Genomic DNA, 23303 nt, shown 5'->3' with positions numbered 1-23303 from the left:
TGTTAATGATGGTCATAGTTGATTAATGGTGAAGTTAATGATGGTCATCGTTGGTTAATGACGTTAATGATGATGGTCATCGTTGGACGTTAATGATGGTTAATGATGATGGTCATCGTTGGTTGATGTTAATGATGGTCATCGTTGGGTGAAGTTAATGATGGTCATCGTTGACGTTAATGATGGTCATCGTTGGTTGACGTTGATGATGGTCATCATTGGTTGACGTTAATGATGGTCATCATTGGTTGACGTTTATGGTTGTCATAGCTGGGTGAAGTTAATGATGGTCATCGTTGGTTGATGTTAATGATTGTCATCATTGGTTGACGTTAATGATGGTCATCGTTGGTTGACGTTAATGATGGTCATCGTTGGTTGACGTTAATGATGGTCATCGTTGGTTGACGTTAATGATGGTCATCGTTGGTTGACGTTAATGATGGTCATCGTTGGTTGACGTTTAATGATGGTCATCGTTGGTTGACGTTAATGATGGTCATCGTTGGTTGACGTTAATGATGGTCATCGTTGGTTGACGTTAATGATGGTCATTGTTGGTTGACGTTAATGATTATCATCGTTGGGTGAAGTTATCAATGGTCATCGTTGGGTGAGGTTAATGATGGTCATCGTTGGGTCAAATTGAGGATGGTCATCACTGGGTGACATACAAGCAGCAAATCCCATGTAACCTGATGTACAACCACCGATCACTACAAAACTTTGAACACTTTTGTAATGAAGTCCTCATATCAACCATTATCCACCATATTCTCTGGCATATATTAATCCAGGCAAATTGGTCATCTCCAGTTAATGTGTGTACAGTAAAATATAATTTTTATACAGGTGCAAATATTTTTGTAGCACAACATTTCGGCCTGAAAGCACATGTGTTTCAAAGACCTGTTAACGTTCTCTTTGCATTACATTTTAGATTACAACAGATTTCAGTTGTTGAAAGTGTCACATTATCGTAATAATCAAGTATTAGTTCCACTGGTCTTTTTCACCCTGGACAAGTTTCAGAAAGTGTGTTTCAAAGACCTGTTAACGTTCTCTTAGCATTACATTTTAGAATACAACAGCTTTTAGTTGTTGAAAGTGTCACATTATCGTAATAATCAAACAGTAGTTCCACTGATCTTTTTCACCCTGGACCAAATGGAGTGAATTAGAAAGACATTTTTGTTAATTTAATTGTTTAGCAGTACACTGGATACTGAGTGATTACTCCCTCAACACATTTACTTAACTGCCTGAGGATAACATTGGGAGATCTAATGGTGGAAAAGTCTATTTGCAAAGATAATTTTAAAGTACAATGTAAAATTTGACAATTTATATCCTCTTCGTTAATTCCTCAAAATACAGGGCCTCAATGGAGACGCACCATTTTCAGATACTCATCACGATTTGCTTTGCTGAGTTACAAATGTACTGAAATTCATTAGAAACGCACAACCCTATAATTATTGATCTTGGATTATTCAAAGCTGATTTCGAACCCAAACTCTGCAATCCGACTATGACGGATAAACGTCATGCACACCGAGAAACACGTGCATTCATGTGTGATGATGTGCCCAACCATTTGCTGGAAATAGGTTTTGTGTGAAAATGCAGAAAACACATCGACCCATCATTCAACTGTTTACCCAGATCCCACCTTAATTTTGAACCGCACAAAATTGTTGTCTTTACACAATGCCACGTTTATCGGGATGGGAGAGCAATTTTAAGGACCTGTGAAGATCCGTGTTAGAATTGATCTTCAATAACCCATGCTTGTCGTAAGAGGCGACTAACGGGATTGGATGGTCAGGGTCGCTGACTTGGTTGACACAGGTCGTTGTATCCCCAATTGCGTAGATCGATGCTCATGTTGTTGATCACTGGATTGTCTGGCCCAGACTCGACTACCTAAAGACCGCCGTCATATAGCTGAAAAAGTGCTGAGTGTATTAAACATTCGTTTCAAGAGCTGATAGAAATATATGACGAAAGGCACAATGTAACACCACATTTCTCTGAAAATATGTAATGCATTTCTCTCAATAATACTATCAGCCCTCGGGGAAGCTACTTTATAATTTATTCCAAAAGAAAAAATTACGTATTTAGATTACAATATTAAATGAATGAATGAGTTAATGCAACGTTGCATTATATTACTTGACTCTCGCTCCCTCTACCGGCCGAACGTTATTTCAAGCGAACCCTATAGTTATGTCCCCTGAAGCGCACTTTACGAATATCCAAGTATAACGCAACTTGTGATCGAGGCCAGTTCGGCAACACTGGGTGCGACAGTTTTCGATGTACGGAGCAATCGTTTACATTCCATATATGACAACTGGAAACTCTTCGCCTCGAAGTTTCAGTTATCGATTTTAAGGCAAGTCGTAAGGGATAATAAGTCTGTTATTGCATCAACAGAAAGCTAAAGTGAGTGCATATGCCCCCAATATATACAATATAGGCCAAAATATTGTCGCAAATATGTGACATTGTGCCTTTGATGCTCGTAATAATGTTGATAACAACGTGTCTCATTGAGGTCTCCACATATAGACCTCACATAGTTGCATAGTCCGCTCATCTTGACTGGCAATGGCGGATTTGACCTGGCCCCGATTTCTCGAAACAAACTGAAGTCTGAGTTTTGACTTAAGTTAGAGTTTTTACTCAAATTTGACAAAAGGCAGGAAAATGCCTTTCCCAGAATAAACTGAAATCAACATTACACCCAAACATAGTTGACAATTTGAGTTTGGTGGGTGATTACTTAAGTCTTTTTAGCATTTTTAATCTTTAAAATGCAGTTGAGTTAAAAGATCAACTGTTTCAAATTGTCAAACTCAGTTTGAAATTTCATTAAAAACTTAAGTTTGTTTCGAGAAATCAGGCCCTGATTATGGTCCTTGACTTTTCCTTGACCTCACCAGAATATGTTCGTTTGCAGGTGTTAGGTATGTAGAGTTGCGTCCATTTGGTGTGACAGGAATCTTAGTGCCACATGCCACAAACCCATGGAAAAAGACTTAAATTCTGCATCAAAGCGATGTGCATGCTGACATTTAACTAAAAGTGTTGTTATAAGCTGCGTGAACGAAGCTCCCTCTCTCACAAATTCAGATAAACAAGCTGCTGTGGAAAGCCATACCGCCTCCGTGGTGTAGTGGTTAGAGCGTCCGCCCGGAGAACGGAAGGTCGTGGGTTCGATCGTTCGACGTTAAGATATGGTACTTGTTGGTCCCTGCCTGGCGCACGGGATTAATGGGTACAACAAGGACTGGTCAGCTCGGAGTCAGTATAATGTGCCTGAGTGGGGTATTCATGCTTAACTGCGGCATGATATCTCAGTGAGCTTGCACTATAAAACCAGAACAATCTGGGCTTGTACAAGCAGCCACACATACACACGCATGCACGTCGTCATATGAGCGAAATATTCTCAAGTACGACCCCATTTCACCTCACCTCACCTTTGGAAAGCCATAGAAACATCGTTTGGGTTCGGATCTCCAACTTGTAAAACCGGTTTTGTAATGTGATGTAGTTGCAAATTGCTAAACATGATGATGTGACTTCATTCATTCAGTAAATGAGAATAGAGTGTTCCGCTTTAAAGATGCGAAGCGATTCTGTTGTTACCTCGTACAACTGTACCTTATACATACTGGGGTATCTTTAAACCCATCTGGAAACACTGTTTCATCTACAAAACGGGCTTGCATTTTCCTTTGGAATAAGCTCAATGTAACGTTGCTAGAAGATGTTACAGAATAACCCTTGATCATAAGTAATCCGAATCTGGAATTCAAACCCGCACCAGCCTATCGTTGCACTTAGTGACAACCTTGGGCAAAGGTATGAATGGTGACTTGTTACGGTATATCGTGAATAAACACAGACGAAATTCACTGTTAGCAAAGCTGCAATGATCGTTTATTTGACGATGCGAATAGTTCATACACATGTATAGAAATTTCAATGTTTTTGGCTGTTTTAGACAAGCCACAATATCAAAACGAGTCATCCGACTAACATGTATGTTACAACTGTCTTGTCATCAAATAAGAACAAAAAACAAGAAAATAATCGAAATACACTGTGAGATGATCGTATTTGTACTTATTGGCTATTTGAGTCTCGTAGCCACATAGTGATTGGTTGTTGTCTGGCGATGTAGCCAATCAGGATGTACCATTGCAGCAGCACGTGCATGCGTACAAGAGCTTAACAGTCCAATCGAATTAACGTTATTCTTTAGAAATCTCCGCATTATTCTGAAACGATATCCTGAGAAAAATATTAAATTGTTTCTTTTTCTCACATTTTCAATAAATATCACAATGAATCTTTATAACATATAAAAGTTTAAATAACTAATATTGCACTTGAAAGAATATTACAATGTAGAAGATCAAATATTTTCAGCCGTGTCAGAGGGTCACGTGGTCTTCAGAAGAGTCCTAAGAAACTTGAAATGTTTGAGGAAGTACATCACAAATTGGCAGTGTTGACGAGTGGATACTGTCACGTGCAAAATGTTCACGTGTCATTGTCTGCATTGCAAAATGCAAATTAGTCGCGTAAACGAGTCTGCACGTGGTTTTTTAATTTGCCCAGAAAGTGGGTATCATCTGTCGAGGATGTTGCCGTGACGTCACGTCTCTTAGAGCCCTCTGCCGTGCCGAGCTTCAGTAACCATGGCGAGGAATATATTTCCATGACAACGTATTGTCCCTTCTATGTAAAGTCCAGACACATGCAACATAAACGCATGGTTGCTTGCAAAACTCAACGCGTTGCCATAAAGACCAAAGAAATTTACACAGATAGAAGGACGGGGTTGCGAGTAACTTTGTACAATTGACGTCATCTACTAAGGTAGTTTTGACGGATCCTGAAACGAAACGAAAAATATGTCAGGAACGGTACACTCAATGAAATCCACCCAACAAGACAATGCTATCAGCATGTGTGTAAAAGTTCCTTATTATGCAACTGAATAATAGTTTACCCTACATTCCGCTGCATTCTAGCAATATTTAAGAGGAAGCCAGAAAACGGCCGGTAGGGCCCAATACAGTGTCCTTCAGGGTCCATACGAGACTTACTCGTGTTATTCCGGGACAAGCCGAGGATGCGGAAAGGGGCGAGTGGTGACGAATGCTTCAGGTCAGGTCAGGGGTGAAAAAACGTGAATTGTAGATTACTTAAAAAGAACCAAATTGTGTAGGTACGTAAACAAATATTCTAACCGACTCAAAGCGGTGAGTATAGGCTGAATCCAACATGCTTTTGCAGCTTTTATTGTTTTCAAATACAGCTATTAATTATCGAGCTACTCAGCCTCCACAGAGGCGAACACAGCTGTCAAGATCACAGTGTGTACATTGAATCTCACCTTACTGTGACTGACCCTCTCTCTAGGACAACTATCATGATATCGAAGCCTACCGTTTATATTCTGACGATTTTGACATCCCTTGTAACAGACATGGAGCGTGACCGTCTGACGGCGACAAGGTTCTTCTCAGCGGTATCGGCTCTGTGGTCAGCCTCCTCGATCAGCTGCTGAGCTTTGCGGTACTTGTTCATTGTAAGGTTGGCGACATCCTCCTGTAAGACCACAGAATACATATGTTAGGTCAGTGGACTGAGTGAGTGAGTGAGTGAGTTGGGTTTTACATCGCTTTTAGCAATATCCAAGCGTTATCACGGCGAGGTCATCAGAAATGGGCTTCACACATTGTACCCACGTGGGGAATCGAAAGGTCTTCGTTGGACGAGCTAACGCTTTAACCACTAGGCTACCCCACCGCCTCATCTTGGTAAGAAAGCATCTGCTGTTACTAAATGATTAATCATATATAGCATGTTTTCACTTACGGCTTCCTCGATCTGGCGTTTGTATGCCTTGACCTTCATAGATAACTGATCGTTGATGCTCATGGTCTCGGCGACTATCCTGCGGTCATCATCAGTCTGCATCTGGATCTCCTTCAGCTGGCGTTCCAGCTTCCTGCTGGTGGCGAATGCCTCCCTCACGCGTCTCTGTTCAGCCTCAAGCTCGGCCTCAAGGTCCCTGATCTGCAATATCAAATATACCATGATTTCAGAATTGCTATAAATACATAAAACTACAGGTCCTTTGCTTAAACAGTCTTTGGGATTGATGGTATGTGTTTAGCACCACAGGCTTATCATTCAGCCGTTAATACAAATTGATGTTTTAGGGACAGCTATATCTGCAAAATCTTTCACCGTTGCCGTTTCAGATCATCATGTGTAGACATACACCTCATCGTGAATCGAGGTTTATAAGCTTAAGCGTGTGCATACAGTATACCAAGCTTAAGCTTAGAGAACACCATCAGTAGGTTTACGAGTGAGTGAGTTTGGTTTTACGTCACTTTTAGCAATATTCCAGCAATATCACGGCGGGGGACACCAGACATGGGATTCAAACATTGTGCCCATGTGGGGAATCGAACCCGGGTCTTCGGCGTGGCGAGCGAACACCTTAACCACTAGACTACCCCACCGCCCAGTAGGCTTACGAAAACCACCAAGACTAGGCTTACAAAACATCTAGAGTAGGCTAACAGAACACCGTCAGGAGGCTCGCTGTACCCCAAGAGGAGGCTTACAGAATACCATGAATAACATTGGCATCTAGTACTCACCCTGGCCTGGAGCTTAGCAACCATCCTCTTGCCTTCCCGTGTGGCGAATGCCTCGGCCTCCTCCAGACGGACAGTGATCTCGCGGATCTCGATCTCCAGCTGCTTGCGGAGGCTCTCGGCGTTCTTGTAGTTCTCCTGTTCCTGCTTCAGCTCATCAGCCAGACGCACATTCTCGTTGAAGAGTCTGTCGGCTCTCTCCTCGGCGGCTCTCTGGGCGTTGATGGCATCCTCCAGGTCGGACTGCATGGCGGAAATGTCGGCCTCCATGCGGCGCTTGTCGTTGGTGAGGGAGGTCACCTGGATCTGGAGCTCGGACAGGCGAGCGTTGGCGTCACCAAGCTCGTTCTCGGCATTCTTGCGGGCTCTCTCGGCCTGGGAGAAATGGCATATTATACAGACTGGTTACAGTTTCAACAACTGAATTATGATTTGTCAGTTAACAATGGTTTTCCGATTTAAACGATTAAATTCAGGCATTATTAACAATCTGAAAAGTCCACGATATATAGTTCTTGAAGTGAATTCATACAGCATTTAAATCTAATTATCGTGTGTGATTGCGATCCCTGTGAGTAAAAATGTATATACAAATAAATATACATGAAATCCACTTTTTGTTTTGTTAACTTTCATAGTTATATGTGATTATATGCCCTGGTCGGATGTCTCAAAGTTCGGATAACTCGATATTTTTTGGTCCCATGAATATCGAGACAACAATTTCTGAATGTTACGATTGAGTCAATTGGTGCATATCTATGTCTCCACTATTTCCTTGAACATCTAATCTCGCGTGTCTCGGCAGGGAAACTGTACAACAAAGACGTGATCAGCTGTTGTAGAACATAATGCATCCTGCGTTTGTGAACATAGAATGTCAAGGTACTCACAGCTTCAAGCAGAGATCTGACATCGTCAACTTCCTGTTGAAGGGCAATACGCTTCCTCTCGGATACGGACAGCTGGCCACGGAGGTCATCGGCCAGGCGGCGCTCTTCCTCGAGAAGAACCTCCAGCTCCTGCAGAACACACAGACACGCTCATTAGTCAATAGTGATGCGTGGATGATTACGTTTGTGACGAGGTGTGGACATTAGAAGATAAAAGGGTTTAAAGTGTTGTCACTACTCTAACCCTTATTTAGTAGATGGTAGCCAAAAGTTACATCCTCGAAGGACACTTACATATGTCGATCATTTCACTGATTGACTGACTGAGTTTGGTTTTACGCCGCTTTTAGCAATATTCCAGCAACATCACGGCGGGGGACACCAGAAATGGGCTTCACACATTGTACCCACGATCATTTCAAATAACATGTATTAGTCTGAGAAAGAAATAGGAAGACATTTGAGTCCTACCTTGACTCTGAGTTGCAGAGAGCGGATCTGTTTAAGGTATTCAGCATTGGCCTTGTTGGCGTTGTCCAGAGCTCCCTCAAGCTCCCTGATGTCGGTCTCGTACTTCTTCTTGATGCGGGAGATCTCGGTCTTGTAGCGGGTCTCAACCTCGATGAGGGTACGCTGGAGCTCCTCAATGGCACGGGCACTGCTTCTCCTGTGACGGACAAAAGGTGAAAGTCAGTGACGGCCTTACCAGAAGTGAGGTCGGTGATAAATGCAGTAATGAGAGGGTTCTCAAAGGGTGCCGTTTGAGTGTGTGTTGTTGATCACGCTGGTTTAACCAAGTGGTGAAACATTCACGTTCGCAGACATTATAATATACAGCAGTATCTAAAATACGTCATCGATACATATATCTTTGAACAGACAAGCAAATGTTCCTTAAGGATGACTCAGTATGGAAAGAAAGTGATTCAGGTTATTAAACTGAAATTAATCAAAGCCACACAACACACGTGCTGATTGCATCTGTGCTGGTATTTCTACATCTGGACTTATTCAGTTGATGAATTGGTATACGTTCTGTGTAAATCTCTTACTACTTGGTCAAAACAAAAAGCAACCTGATACGATCTGCGCGACACATGTTGATTTCATATACAAGTGGAGTATATCATCACAATTAAAACCCGATACAGGCGCATATTTAGAAACACAATGGCTGCAAACGCGGAAAAAGTCATGACATCGGGTCTGGACAATGTCCTCAGCAATATACACCACCACCACAACACGATCACCTTGAGTTCGACAGAAGGTCAATGCAAATATCACATTAGGTATGCTTACATCATTTCCTTTTCGCTTATGTCATGAATTTCGGGGCGTATATCCATTATGACACAAGTCAAATCGTTGGTCTAATCCGAAACGTAATTCTGATCCAATCCGAAACAAACAAATTCACAAAGAGACTAATCCCTATTTTAGCCGAGCATAACAGTAACAGAACAAAAACGCCGAGAGTGACAAATACCAAAGGGCAATCTAAAGAGCCTACAGCAGATGTTTGGTGCCAGAATATCAGGCAATGACGTAAAGGAATTCTAGGAACAACCATCCGGGACAAGAAGGTAAACCACCACCTGTTTCCGACCGTGTTAGCATTTGATCATGTAGGTGTAGCTAGACTGTAGGAATGTACAAATGCCGTGATACACCTATGGATAGAACGATACAGATGTTCGCCTACTATCAAAGAACCGATAGAAGATTATCGTCTGACTGATTTCCTTCACAAATTCGTTTTCGCAGTGTATTTCAAGAAAGGATGTGTTGCCGACACTGAGAAACGGCTCTCCAGACAAATGCATCGCAAACACCTTTAAATAACAGAACCCATGACATCGCAAACACCTTTAAATAACAGAACCCATGACATCGTGAACATGGTAGTCTTTATAAATGTCAAATGGGTTTCGTTTCAGTCTGTAAATGTCATTTAATGTACAACAATACCGTTCTAGGAACGGCAGGTAGGTCGGTATGGAATATCGAAAGAGCTTGAGGTCGTTTGTTTGGTTAGCAATACACATTTGGAGAACAACAAAACCTGTGTACCACTGTGCAGTTCGTTGAAAGTTTTGTCATCAGTTCCGAAAGGATGCATTCATAATGTATTTATGTAAGTTGCCAAAATATGATCTATATGTCACAGTGAAATTCGACAATATTGGAATAGTCAAATTCATCCAAAAGGGTTTCTACAAGTTGATAGTTGTATACGAAATATTATAGAAGATATTATAGTCTCATCGATGACATGAACTCCGCAGAATTTGATTCCACAAAGGGAGATAACACTCTCAAAGGCATACAACTTTCGCACCTGATGTTTTCGATCTCTTCATCCTTTTCTCTGAGTCTGTTCTCCATGTCGATGCGGAGCTGGTTAAGAGCGGCCTGGGCGGCGGCAAGTTTGCCCTCGGCGTCTCTGAGAGCCTCTTCGGTGTCGCGGAGTTGGTTGGCAAGGGAATCGCGTTCCATCTCCAGCTGGGCACGGATCTGGCGAAGTTCGTTCAGCTCGCGGTTGGCGTCCTTCAGAGCAAGCGTGACCTCGCGGAGTTGATCTGGAAAATAATAATTTAAATCTAAACCTTTGCTCTTACCAGAAGTGAGGTCGGTGATAAGCGTAGTAGTCCGAGCGTTTTCAAAGAGTGTCGTTTGGCCGTGTGTTGTTGCCCAAAGTGGGCTCCTCTTATTTGTGCGTTATATATATTTTTCAGAACTTGCTGTTCAGTTATTGCGAAATTCTTTTTGACATGAATCATGTGAAATGTGTCTCCAAAATGGATAATTTGATTCACCTACACACGATTGCATTAACCGTTATTGGACCACTGAAAATTATATAGGTATGACTAACGCACCCGAAAGGTTCTTGTTCTCTCTCTGAAGGTTGTCATTGCGCTCGGTGAGCTCGGCGTTGGCAACTCTGAGTCTATGAACCTCAGCTTCCAGATTGGCCTTCTCGGCTCTGAGAGCGGTAACCTCTGCTCCAAGCTCATCGACACGTCTCTGGAGCACTGCGTTCTCATTCTCCAGGGCACGGTTCCTCTTAGTGAGATCTTGGACAATGATTTGAGTCTAAAACAAAGGAAAGAATGATAATGATATACTGTGTTCATGTGAACCTGTTATAGAATAGACGCTTTACAAATCTGAGTCTGGGATACAACAGAATACTACTTCAGTTATGTCACCCTCTGTCAACTGATTGGGAGGAATACCGGAAGTGGCGCTGGTCTTAGACTTTATTCACAACGTGGAACCAGTCAGGGCTAACCGGACGCAAGGCATTACCAGTACTAAACTAATATCAATAGTAGCAAACCAAAAAGCCATTGAAGGTTATATTTCGCTGATAACTATTTAAAAAGTAAGGGAAATTCGTCATATTCGTAGCTTACTGTCTTAATTATCACTTACATTTTCAAGTTCAACGGTGATTTCTTTGATTTCAATTGTGAGTTTAGCTTTGGTCTTCTCCAGGTTGTTGTTCCTGGCGCGAAGTCCCTCGCACTCATCCTCCAGCTGAGCGATTCTGGTGTTGAGTCGGCGCCTGAGCTCTTCCAACTCTTCAGTCTTGGCCATCAACTCCTTCTCGAATCTAGCCTTGAGAGCGGCGAATTCGGCGTTGACCTTGCTCAGCTGTGTGCGCAGGGTAGAGGCAGCTTCGGATTCCTCTTCGTAACGGGCATTCAAGCTGTCGTAGTCGCTCTGGAGCTGAGAGAACTGCACCTGCAGGTTCTGTCGTTGCTGTGAACGAAGAAGGATTCGTTTGAATTGTTCTGCCGTGAATTGGTGGAGCGTTGTGCAATAATTACAATATGGTTAAACATGCGAAATATCATTGGAAAGTAGCTAGTATCAAGAATCTTCATGGAGTCAACGAACATTGCTACATCTAAACATGAAATGATGAACCGCCTAGCGAAAAATGTGAACATAAGTTTACGTAATGAACAAGTCGTCCAAAGGAGATATTTCCGGGAATGAGAAAAGTATATTCCTGTCAGTTGGACGACGTCATAGATTATTATCAAAATGAAATTTTGAAGAATCAAGCCTGTCAAATAGCATGTCTGCAGCCAGAAATTTCAACTTTGTATCAATTCATTTGAAAGCAAAATGCATTTCACCCTTACCCTGCTCTCGTCATCAAGCTGTCTCTTGAGGTCATCATTTGAAGCTTGAAGCTGAGACTTGGCCTTGGCGAGAGCGGCGTTGGCGCTGTCCAGTTCCTGCACCTGGTGCTGCAGATCGAAATTCTCCTGTGTAAGACGAGCCTTGGCACTGTTGGCGTCGGTCAGCTGACGGGTCAAGTCATCAACTTGGAGCTTAAGGCGGTCCACGGATCCCTGGAGACCCTCGGCGCGGCTCTCGGCAGAACTCTGGTGAAAGGTAATGTTCATTTGTGCTACAGGTTGGTCAACGGCATTCAGTTCAAGTGCATGAGTCTACACGCCTTATGCTCTTACGTATGATACTATCAGCAAAAAAGAATGATGTGGACTATGGAATCTGTTATCCCTAGTACAAGAGTGAGTGATTGAGTGTGGTTTTACGCCAATTTTAGCAATATCCTAGCAATTTCACGTCACGTCTTCACACTCTGAACCCATGAGGGGAATCGAACCCGACTCTTCCGTGTGACGAGCAAACGTTTTAACCAATAGGCTACCCCTTCGTCTCATATGGTGCAAGACAACCAAAGTGATGTTATTCAAACCTTTTGGAAAAGAAGCCATAAAGTCATGTCATCAAAGTTTCACTTTAGGGAGTAATGAGTAGTCTTCAGGAATACACCCTCTCTACAAGTGCCGCTTACCTTGGCCTTGGCCAGGGAGTCGTTCAAACCCTGAACGGTGTCGATTTCGATGATAAGCTGGTGCTTCTCCTTCTCGGTTCTGGAAAACAAATAAAGTCATAAGACAACAAGGACAACAAACACACAATCAAACAAACATACAACCAATTAAAATTGTTCGCTCAGCAATATTCCAGTTATATTTTGGTCGCCTGTAATTAAGTATGAAACAATTATGGTTTTACGCCGCTTTCAGCAATATTCTAATGTCACAGTTATACACAGATTACCCACTGTAGTAAAGAGGCGGTGTGGTAGCCAGTGCTTATAGCGTTCGCTCGTCACACCAAAGACCCGTTGGTACAATGTGTGAAGCCCATTTCTGGTGTCCCCATCCCTGATAGAGCTGGAATATTGCTAAAACGGCGTAAAACCATACCCACTCACTCACTCACTGTAGTGAGTTATTGTATTAACTGTAGTGATGTACTGACCTGTTCTTCTGCTTAGTCATGTACTCGAGTTGGTCAGTAAGGTCGTTGATCGTCTCTTGGTTCCTCTTCCTAAGGCTGGCCTCTGCTGATTCGTGAGAGATGACAGCAAGCTCCAGGTCCTTTCGTACCTTGTTCAACTCAGATTCACGTTTCTTGTTGATCTCGATCTGCAAGAAGCCACATAGAATCGTCTTAGTATAATCACATACTATTAATCAACGTCGTTAATCAAAATGAAACTCCACGCTGAATACATTCAAAGACCAAATGAAACACTGAAACGTCTATAGCATGTCGATGAGCAAGATTTGGTCGTAACAGTTTATAAGGTACCTACTGCATTACACATATGCTGAATGAAAATATAAGGAAAATTAATAGAAATTTACTGCTCTGTTCGGAATTATAAAAATAATGACAAACATCATTGGATTGTTCTCTGGCTTTCAGTAATATCCTTAAGGAATAACTCCAAACTTATACTTCCTAAGGTCTCATAATATACAGAGCAAATAGCACTTAAATAATGCCAACGCAAAACAATGTTTAACATCTATATGCTAAGGTTTCTTAGCTCCAGTTGTTTTGACCAATAGCTCGAACTACAAGAACGAAACCCTGGAATCCTGCGGGCCTTGGGGGGAGATATGGTCAGTTATTGACCACGGGCACTGACCTGTTGGACAGTAACTCCTCCCTGCTCTTCCAGTCTGTCAGCTACCTGGTCATACTGGAACGTGATCTCAGCCAAGTTCTTCTCAGCCTGTATGGGGAAAAGCACCACAGGTATTATAAGCGGCATGACGTAGTTTGATATTAACCTTCTGTTTATTCTTAATATAATATGTTGCATGGAAAATCATTTTCTTTCCGACTTTAATAACACATGTGAGAATAGGCATAATGTATAACATTGTATAAGATTGATAATATGCACGAGTTATTTTCTTGACCACAAAATATAGCTATCCTAAATGGGTGTATTTAGCCCTGAAGAACCGGAAGGGTCAGTGTTGTTGATGAAGCAAGTGGTACTTACGCGGACTCGGCAATCTCTCTCGATATCAAGGGAATCCTCCAGCTCTCTGATGCGTGCCTGGCAACAGGAAGCATAATGCATATAAAGATTTAATTGAAACACGAAATCTTTGAGAAACAATAACTTCTATATCATTCGTGCGAAATACTTATAAAACATACACGTTAGAAAATAAAAAAGTAATTAAACACGGAAATGGATAAACAGGAAATGGAACCTATGCAATACAAAGCAGAATTTTTATAATGGTGCCATTTCATACAAACTACAAAACCTTTTTTCTGTTATATACCAGATAAAAAAGAATTTAAAATACATGCAACATACGAATAAACATTCTTAAATGTGGTTTTAAAAGGTAAATATTTAAACGTCATGCTACAAGCTATAAACTACAAATTCAAACAACAGAAAGCTTTTTGCGATAAGGAATAATGTCGTTGTTGGGATTTATAAGGGGTGTTTATTGAGGAGATGAAATATTCATCGTTGGTACTTTTCGTGGAAGAATTAAAACGGGTTGCGGTGCAAGGGAAACATTGTGCGTGGTGAATCACATCTACCGAAACTTCGTGGCCGAGAATGAGAACAGAAATGGAGAAAGTTTGAATATATTTAGGAGCGTACGAGAGAAGGATTCAGGTGAAGGTGCCGATCGGACGTCAACTAGCCAGTCATTGCATTATCGCAATGAAAATTCAAATTTGCTCAACTTTTTGTGACATCGATTCTGGCTGACTCCGACCCTATCAACTTTGTAAAGCGGTCGTTGATTGGTCACAGCAAACATCCCTAAAGGGAGCTAACTGTAAAGACGGGAGAAAGAGGGCCACTCGTTCCACTTACACAGTACCTGAAACCTATGTTCTTCATCTTGGGCAAACTGTCGCTGAGTATTGTGGACACGTGATTCGTTAACAACCTGAGAGCAAAGCCATTGTTGGAGTTAGTGCAAGAGTTGGACAGCTAAAGCTAGACCTCAGTGATGGCCAAGGCTGCTGCACTACAAACATCCAAAACGCAAAACCTTGTTTTACCTGGCACACAGACAAGTGTACACTGTACTTGAAAGCCTCGTATGAGTGAGTGAGTGAGTGTGGTTTTACGTCGCTTTTAGCAATATCCCAGTAATATCACGGCAGGGGACACCAGAAATGGGCTTCACACATTGTACCCATGTAGGGAATCGATCCCGGGGTCTTTGGCGTGACGTGGGAACGCTTGAACCGCTAGGCTACCCCACCGCCCCGCCTCGTATGACAATTGATAAGTAGCAGCCTGAATGTCCTTTTGTGAGAATATTATTTCGCGGGAACCGCTGACAATAAAACGAATCCACTATTACAGCAAATACTTTCCATAACATTTGAATTCATTGTATACTGTTAACGGTATTCGCAATTTTGTATCCTCTGAATATTTTGTTTTCACATTCAAACAAGGTTTTTTGTTTTCTACAGAGAAGAAATTATTATGCAATAACCGTTATTAGTAATTAAAATAATAAATACATTATAATGAACATGGTATACAAGCAATTGTATGCATATTGTAGCAACAACACAACATGGGTTAGCTGTTGATAACACATTGACTTTCGTATATTTTCATAAATATACTGCTTTAAGAATAACAAACTTGAAAAAAAAGAGCTGAATAACAGAAATTAGGAAAAAAGCAAAATAACAATTTTCGCGTAATCACGAGACCAATCAACAGTGCAATATGTATAGATGGAAGTCGCCATTTATCGTTAATATTTCTAAGTTCGGCGTTAAACAACAAACAGATGGGATTGTGTCATTGCTCTGAGGTACTGTGCCTTGTGTTGATGATTGTGTTTCAGTTTGTGTTGGGAGCTGCATCCAAAACTTAAATATTACATGAACACAGAAAAGTGGCTATCCTTTTGAGTCCATGTCAAAAGGACTCGGGTATAACCGATTCTGGATCTTTTGTTTGGTCCATGTATTTAGGACATGTGACTCAGGTTCAGTTCTTGTACTTCCTGTTTTGAGATACACATCTAATCCTAAATTTGATAGATAATGTAATGTATTTGAATGATTTGTTATTATATTATCTTCTTGAATGTGACCAGTATGGCCTTAGGTGTTATCAAAATAATCTCCAGGGTCACCAGTGTAAATACTATGTCGTTGTGTAATGTTCATGTGATGACGCTTGATCCTAACGAATAATATTTTGGTAGCAGAAGCTTCAACGATTCAACAGGTGGCAAGTGCAACTGCAAAGCAAAATATGTATTCTGATAAGGTTTTCAAGTGCATCTTCACTTTCCTACGTCACACGACTGAGACAAGTTCACGTCTGCTTAGTACACGCAGACGAGACAAGCGATGATTTCAGTCAGATACCTTCAGTTCCGTGTAACACGGCGGGAACGGGCCAACGAGACAGGCGGCCCATAAAAGGAGGCACGATGCCTATTTATAGCTTTTGCTTGCTCCCTCACTGAAGATGAGAGGTACCGGTCGGTGCTGTTTTCCACGATAATAAAACTGACAAATATGTTTTATGTTTTGTCAACAGTACTCATTGAATGATGAGCTAATCCGTGGATGTGGCTGGTTTCTATCCTCAGAGCATTTGGTAGATGAAGAAATCCACCATTACGATCCAATACTATGTCCAGCAGAAGTGCCGCCATCTTGAATTTAATCCAATTTAATGCAGGTGTATCCATTCTCCGCGTGAAAAGATAATGTAATCCAGGTCTGCATTAATCCAATATTCAGGAAAATGTCAAACTGAAAATTTATACTATTAAGATAACAGTTTACTGAATGTATACAGACATGTTGGGGAAGAAAAAAGGAAAGTAAGAATGTCTATCGTATCGTTATGGAATATGTACAGTTAATTCTGGAAGCAGACTTATTATATAATTAATTGATATTACCCTCAACTATAGTTTAAATAATCCTAACTCTAAACACCTTTATGTATTCTAAAAAGTGTTTAGTTCTCCAATTGAAAATATAACAAATTATAATTGTGTAAGTATTCTTTGATTGTTCACTTATAAAATCAAGATGGCGGATCCGTGTATTGAATTACGGAAAGACGAACTGGAAAAGGTACGGACGATGATGAATTGAGCACATTCGGCTCCATGTCAGATTACCTCAGGCGGGAGGCACTCGTTGCTAGGAGAAAGTTAGGTAGGAGGCAGAAGATCTATTTTTAGTGCCGTGTAACGGTACACCAATAGATAATTCCCGCTAGCTACTGAAGCTCATCAGGGATGCCCATAACAGGAGGCCTCGACACAGGTCATAGCAGGATGATGAGGGGGAATGTGCTGACTACAGTGTTTGTCTCGTGTGAGGAGAAGATGTAACCATTTGTGTCAGCAAATAATAACCTTTTTAGTCCCGTCTTTCTTTCTTGTAGAATTCAGCGCTTTCATCGTAAGAGCGCTCAGTCTCCGAATAGATCTAATTTTGATAGAAACTATTAACTCAATTTAATTTCAAAAAGAACTTTAATGAAAAGTGAGGTTCAGACCTTAACCCAAGATAACTCTAGACTTGGTTCATTTAGACGTTTGTGTTGCAGAAAGCACTCGATGGAATGGAAATTGATAAGAGACTGTGGGTCAGACTGCAATCATTAGGAATTGGGAATTTTGTAGTTTTCTGAATATTGCTACTGTTAATGTATTTTAAGTTTACTTCATGTATTTTATACCCTTAATAATACCCAATAATATACGTATTTTCTCCGATATGGACAAATTTATTAAGTGATACCACGTTAGAATTTAATATGTTTTATTCGGAAGAAGAAACTGCTACCTAAATTCTACCATTCTGTGCATTGCCAAGATAACAGACTGTATATGATTGCGCCACTGCAGTTGGTGTTATCATGTGCCTGACAGAAACAGATGCCCTCACCCCCGTCCCTGCTCCCCTCTGTTCTAACCCCCCGCGTCTTGCGAATGATAAGATAATCAGTTCTCTGCGCGCTTCCCCTTAAAGACGAATTATGACGTCATTGTATATACTTTGCAATCATCACGAGTATGTCAAGATCTGGTTTTCCGCTTAGTGTATATCTGGTTACGCTAAATATTTTCATTTTGTCTTTAGTTTTACCAATCCTTTTGCATGCTAGCCTCAATTATTTTCCATTTGTAGAATTTTATTTCAACTAGAATTATGAGAAATACTTCTATTCCTTTACCTCATTCAAACGTCCACAGTAGCAGGTACCTATTTTCAAAGTATTCCTGGTTTTCAATTCACCCTCCTTCATATATCCACTCCCACCCGACCCATCATCGTCCTTTCCCATCTTTCCCTTTTCATGGCTAAAAGTTGCTCAACTAATATCCTATGTGAATTACCTGAAACTTTCATCTCAGTTTATGAAGTGCATGTGTACCCATCAATAACATATTGCACGGATGATTCTTATCAATCGATCAAGGTCAAAGGGTTAGATATGAATCACAGTTAAAAGCTTGTTAATTGTTTAGTGACATATAGCACATATAAGATAAACAAGTATTCAACACTGTCACCTAATCAGAACTAAAACTTCGCTGAGCTTTGAACAAGTTTAATAGTTATTTGATTAAGACTGCAACAATAGAAGTAGTAAGCAAGACATAACTTCAAAACGAAACAGAAAATCCAGCTTTGGGTTGCAGAAGTATTCGCAAGCCATGAAACAGAGAATGAGAACCAGTGGTTCTCGGTTGGGTATGCTTTTGATGTAAAGGAAATCTTTTCGTACGAACTCGGCAATCTGTATTCATTCTACTATTTGCCGATTCATATTTACACCTACACATGTTTTAGCGTTTCAAATAACATACCTTTCCTTCAGTTCATCATCATTTCACAGAAATATTTAACTGTATATCATCATTTGAATCGCAAACCATTTTGAAAGGTTTCCAAACCTTAAAGCTGGACTTTCAGTTGAAACGTAACGATTTGAACAAGAACAATACTGATTACATATATTATTGTGAAGTGTTATCATTTGTTATCACAAAACTAATTTTCCTACCTCAAGTCTGTTCTGGGTGGCGGGTGACGAGCCCCTGTAGACATTGTAGGCTCGGTGCGTAACCGAACGCACAACCTTTGAAGATACATCCCCGTAGTCCATGGTGGCTTATAGTTTCTATGAGAAACACACAAATGTTATTGAAGTAACAAACGAAAACGGAGCGGACGATCCCTCCTACTGCTCGGCACCAGTACTAGCTGACGACTGTACTCGAGTCAGACTAGCTTGAACGCCCGAAAGAAATTCCTTAAATACCCGTTACCTACAGTTTATATATTTCTGGCCGGCCGCTAGGTGGCGCTGAACGGAAGAATGCTCGCGTGTAATGTAATATGATACCCGCACGAGTCAAAGAAGGAAAACCCCCTTTTCCTTTTCCGTAATGGCGCTCGCTTAGGTTTATAATGCTAAAAATTATAATCATAATACGGACTGAATTAGTGATATATGTATATATGGGTTACAGAAAGTTTATTCATTGTTTCTTTAATATTTTGCAGTGTTTTAATGTTGAGTCGGTTCATGCGCCATATATGGAATGGGTTCGCCCCTATCGGGGATGAGTAAGAGCGTCAGTGTGGAAACACGGCCCGTCAGGGGAGAACCATTGCTAGCTTGCGCGATTTACTCAACAAATATGCGAATCCAAATATGTCCTTAGCAACCGAGTTACGTAGACAAAAGCTTGGAGTAGATATTTACTTGAACAGAAAATATCTGAGCTAAAAATGGACCGACTATACAGCAAAAACATAGTTAAGTATTTTTTATGATTTAAACAGAAGAGCAGTTATCAATATACAATTTTCGACCTTGAAATTCAAGAGTTCCTGATGGGATAAACGGTCTGGGCTAGACATAATAAATGATAATGTGCTTGCGTCCACTGGCATCTTGTAACATGTAATGTTGTGGGGGATGGAGAGTATGTGTATTTGATATCTTTCACGAAGACAAGCAGCTTTCCCTCGGACATCTATTCTGGGTGTGGATGAATCTGACCTTCTTGTTGATACCTCGCCCGGCTGGGCTGATTTATCTGGCACGCGGGATGCTTCTGTGCAAAACGCTTACCACTGTCTTTGTACCGAGAGTGGATACGGTGTGATATCAGGATATGTGGTTACATATCATTAAGGCGGCAGCAGAGATATGAACTCTCATCAGTGTACGTCTGTTTCCGTGATCAGTGTTTAAGAAAATAGATTCCATATTAATTGATATTAATTTTACATTGTTGAAAAAGCCTGAATTGGTGACCTTTATTGGTGATTTCTACTTGCCATTGTAATATTACGAGGTTTCAATGAACTGTCAGGCAGAGCTGTCCCCTACACCATATCAACGAAATGCCAGCCATGTTAGAACGATATAGAGATTCAATATGTACAGATGTATAACATATAACACAGAAAATCAGAGAAAAGAATTCAGTATTTAAAATAACGAACTTTAGATTTAAAAAGGATATGTTGATTAGTTCTATTAAAATGATCTCTACAAAAAAAAACGGCTGAAATGGTTAACATTGTTTTTGTACATGTCCATTTTAGCTAAAAAAACGGTAAATTTTGATCCCGAAAGAAATGGTACCCCTTGGCAACGACCCAAATACGGCTATTCTTCACAACAGAGATATAAGGATACAACAAAGTAAATGATCGATAGCATGGTCTATAACTACATGAAAAAGTTACAGTGATGGTTTTATCATATTTCCATAGGTTCTTAATCTGCAGTTACAACCCGGGAAAGTAATCACAGAGTCACAGACAGGCGAAAATCATTTACGTAACGGTTATCTTTGCAATTCCTCACACTGTTGTTATCCTCGAAGACATTAACCAGGTTGAGATCAAGGGTAATCATACGCAAATCCGCTTTGATTTCATATTTGTATACGAGCCAAGTGCAATTCCTGTAACTATAACAGCGATACGCCTCTATCTATTATTTATTAAGTGTTGATAGAAATTTCCTTAGTCAAGCAAACATCGCACCGTCTGCAGCATATAGGCACTCCTGTCTCGGGGAGGATACAAGCCGGGCAAGACTTCCCTTCGGCTGAGGGAACTTAATACTCAGCATGTTTTATTCTGGCACCGAGTTGCGAACAATTGCTTTTCACATATAGGTGGCATTTTCTGGCGTTCTGGCAAAGATGAGTCTTCGTAATGGAGAGGTCTCGTTCTATATATAACCCAGAAATTGGATGCTCGTAAACGGTGTCCGTTCCCCCTTAACGATTTACATAACGCTGTCACCTGTAATTAGAAATCCATTAAACCAATTAAGTTTTTGTATCATCTGTGATTTACGATCCTAATCCATATAATCGGGAATTAGAGTTACCTCCCCTTAGGAGCTCCTTTGCGTGGGAAGTCAGGTATGTAGGCGCTCTTCAGCGATGGAAGCGAGAAAGGTCGAGTGACCAAAGGTAACATACACTACGTGTCTTGCTCCAAGAGTATGAGTAATGCATGTTTACATCGAACCACATACGTCAGGATGCGAGAGGTATGCTGTTGTTGGTGAATGATCAGACAGGGGTCTCGTTTGTTGACCGGTAACCGTGATAACAACCCGCGTGAATAAGGAATCAAAATGACAATTTTTATTTAAAACAAAACCACATTCACCATCACACTAAGATATATAAATGATTCGTTATGCATATAATGACACTTTAGAATAGTTTAACTATATGAGAATAAGAACATCTTTTGTGGAATTAGTATAATGTTTTGTATAGGAACTTACTCTGCCTCATGTTTACTTTATGAAACTAATCAAGTATGGAAGCACGATTTTTATTTATAATTTTCTACGTTCTACTCGTAGGTGTATAAAATTATTTTTGTTTTGATGTTTCTCCCAGCTCGGATGTAAATGAACAATAAAACGCATACAACTTCTGTTAATATCAGACATCATGCAGCCGAGATGCCTCATGTGACTCAAGTATTGCGTCTGATATATCGTAATGTAACACTGTTTGATTGTACATGCAGAACAACCTTGTTATAAACTCATACATATTCTAGGCACAAACATACCAACATATAATCCACACGGACTATTGCTAGATTCTTTTGATACTGTTAAGTATGACTGTATAAATGTATATATTTTCAAAATAGAAATAAATGCATAAGGACGGAGATTGGAACCACAAGCGTTTAAAAATGTTTCTTATAAACGATCAGGCTTCACACAGAGGGTACATTGGACAACTGCCACCGATGTCAAAACAATAGACGACTGTAGAACACATCCTGTCATTTCTTTGACATTAACAAGCTGTGTTACTTGTTTATAGAAGATATCATACTATGTGTCAATACCATTGCATATAGGTAGCATTACAAATACACCATGAATGTAATAAATCACTAAGTCATCGTATTATCAGGCGATATCACCGGGATCGGCTACGCGTTGCTTATAATAATGATATCAACTTTGACATTTAGCTGGGGTAGAACTTGAAAAATCTCTATCATATTCTCCGCACGGGAGAAGAACCTTTTCGGATTCAGACACATGTTTGCGAACTTTCTATACTACCAATATAACGTGTTACAGTTGAACATGCTAAACATCTGAAGCCTGTATAGGATTTTCCCCCACATTATTCTCACACGCTGTGATTTAACTGGTTTAAAGCAGTTTAAACCCAACTCACTACATCTGAAGCCAATGGATTTGTCGCTTGGATTTTGTCGGAACTATTGTTTCCATTTATTCATCTTAGAAAATGGTAATATTTTATCATGACATAACACAACGAAACTTTTTATTTGACAATGTCATGAAAGATTTTAAGTTATTTATCCAGCTATGAAATAATAAATGTACTGTGGAAAAGCATCTGTTAAAATGCAAGAATTATGTCGTCAATGCAAGAAACAGAGATCATATGTACCAAGGACAACCAACAGCCTTCTTAGACATTGCTACCTACAGGGTTAAGCCTGTAGAACTTGGCGTACCATCGAGGCAGCAGCGCCTCAGTCAGCCCCGTAATTACAAATGTCAGACTTGCAACCGCTGCGAATACCTTGGAGATGGGCTGCGAGGTATTGTGTTACACTACAAATAATACCAACGTCCTGGCTTTCGCTCAACAGTGAGCTTTGTTAGGTACTCGAGCCGGCAGAATTGCTCCTGAAACAGTTTCTGATCACATGATGAAGACAAGAGTGAGTGAGTTTAGTTTTACGCCGCTTTTATCAATATTCCAGCAATATTACGGCGGGGGACACCAGAAATGGGCTTCACACATTGTGCCCATGTGGGGAATCGAAC

The 23303-nt window shown here is 40.6% G+C and overlaps 1 protein-coding gene across 2 annotated transcripts; it reads right to left on the bottom strand.

Annotated features, from left to right (window-relative positions):
- Positions 1-3930: 3930 nt before the first annotated feature.
- On the bottom strand, positions 3931-19237 carry LOC124259901 (paramyosin-like). 2 transcript variants are annotated; one of them, XM_046694128.1, is made up of 16 exons: positions 18993-19237; positions 14800-14868; positions 13947-14003; positions 13584-13670; positions 12908-13074; positions 12435-12513; positions 11752-11997; positions 11033-11362; positions 10474-10690; positions 9933-10173; positions 8063-8258; positions 7592-7720; positions 6702-7073; positions 5905-6105; positions 5473-5634; positions 3931-4915 (listed from the first exon to the last, which is right to left on the bottom strand). In XM_046694128.1, the coding sequence occupies exons 1-15, from the start codon at positions 19092-19094 to the stop codon at positions 5476-5478; spliced, it is 2652 nt and encodes an 883-aa protein (XP_046550084.1). In that variant the 5' UTR covers positions 19095-19237; the 3' UTR covers positions 3931-4915; positions 5473-5475. The 2 variants fall into 2 exon arrangements, with proteins under 2 accessions (XP_046550084.1, XP_046550085.1); XM_046694129.1 differs by lacking the exon at positions 14800-14868.
- Between the last annotated feature and the right edge of the window lie 4066 nt (positions 19238-23303).

This window comes from Haliotis rubra, unplaced genomic scaffold (assembly GCF_003918875.1).
Source record: "Haliotis rubra isolate DU_JTF1 unplaced genomic scaffold, ASM391887v1 Scf741, whole genome shotgun sequence".
Classification (NCBI taxonomy): domain Eukaryota; kingdom Metazoa; phylum Mollusca; class Gastropoda; order Lepetellida; family Haliotidae; genus Haliotis; species Haliotis rubra.
Note: the sequence above shows the minus strand (reverse complement) of the source record. Positions and strands in the feature narration are given on the sequence as shown.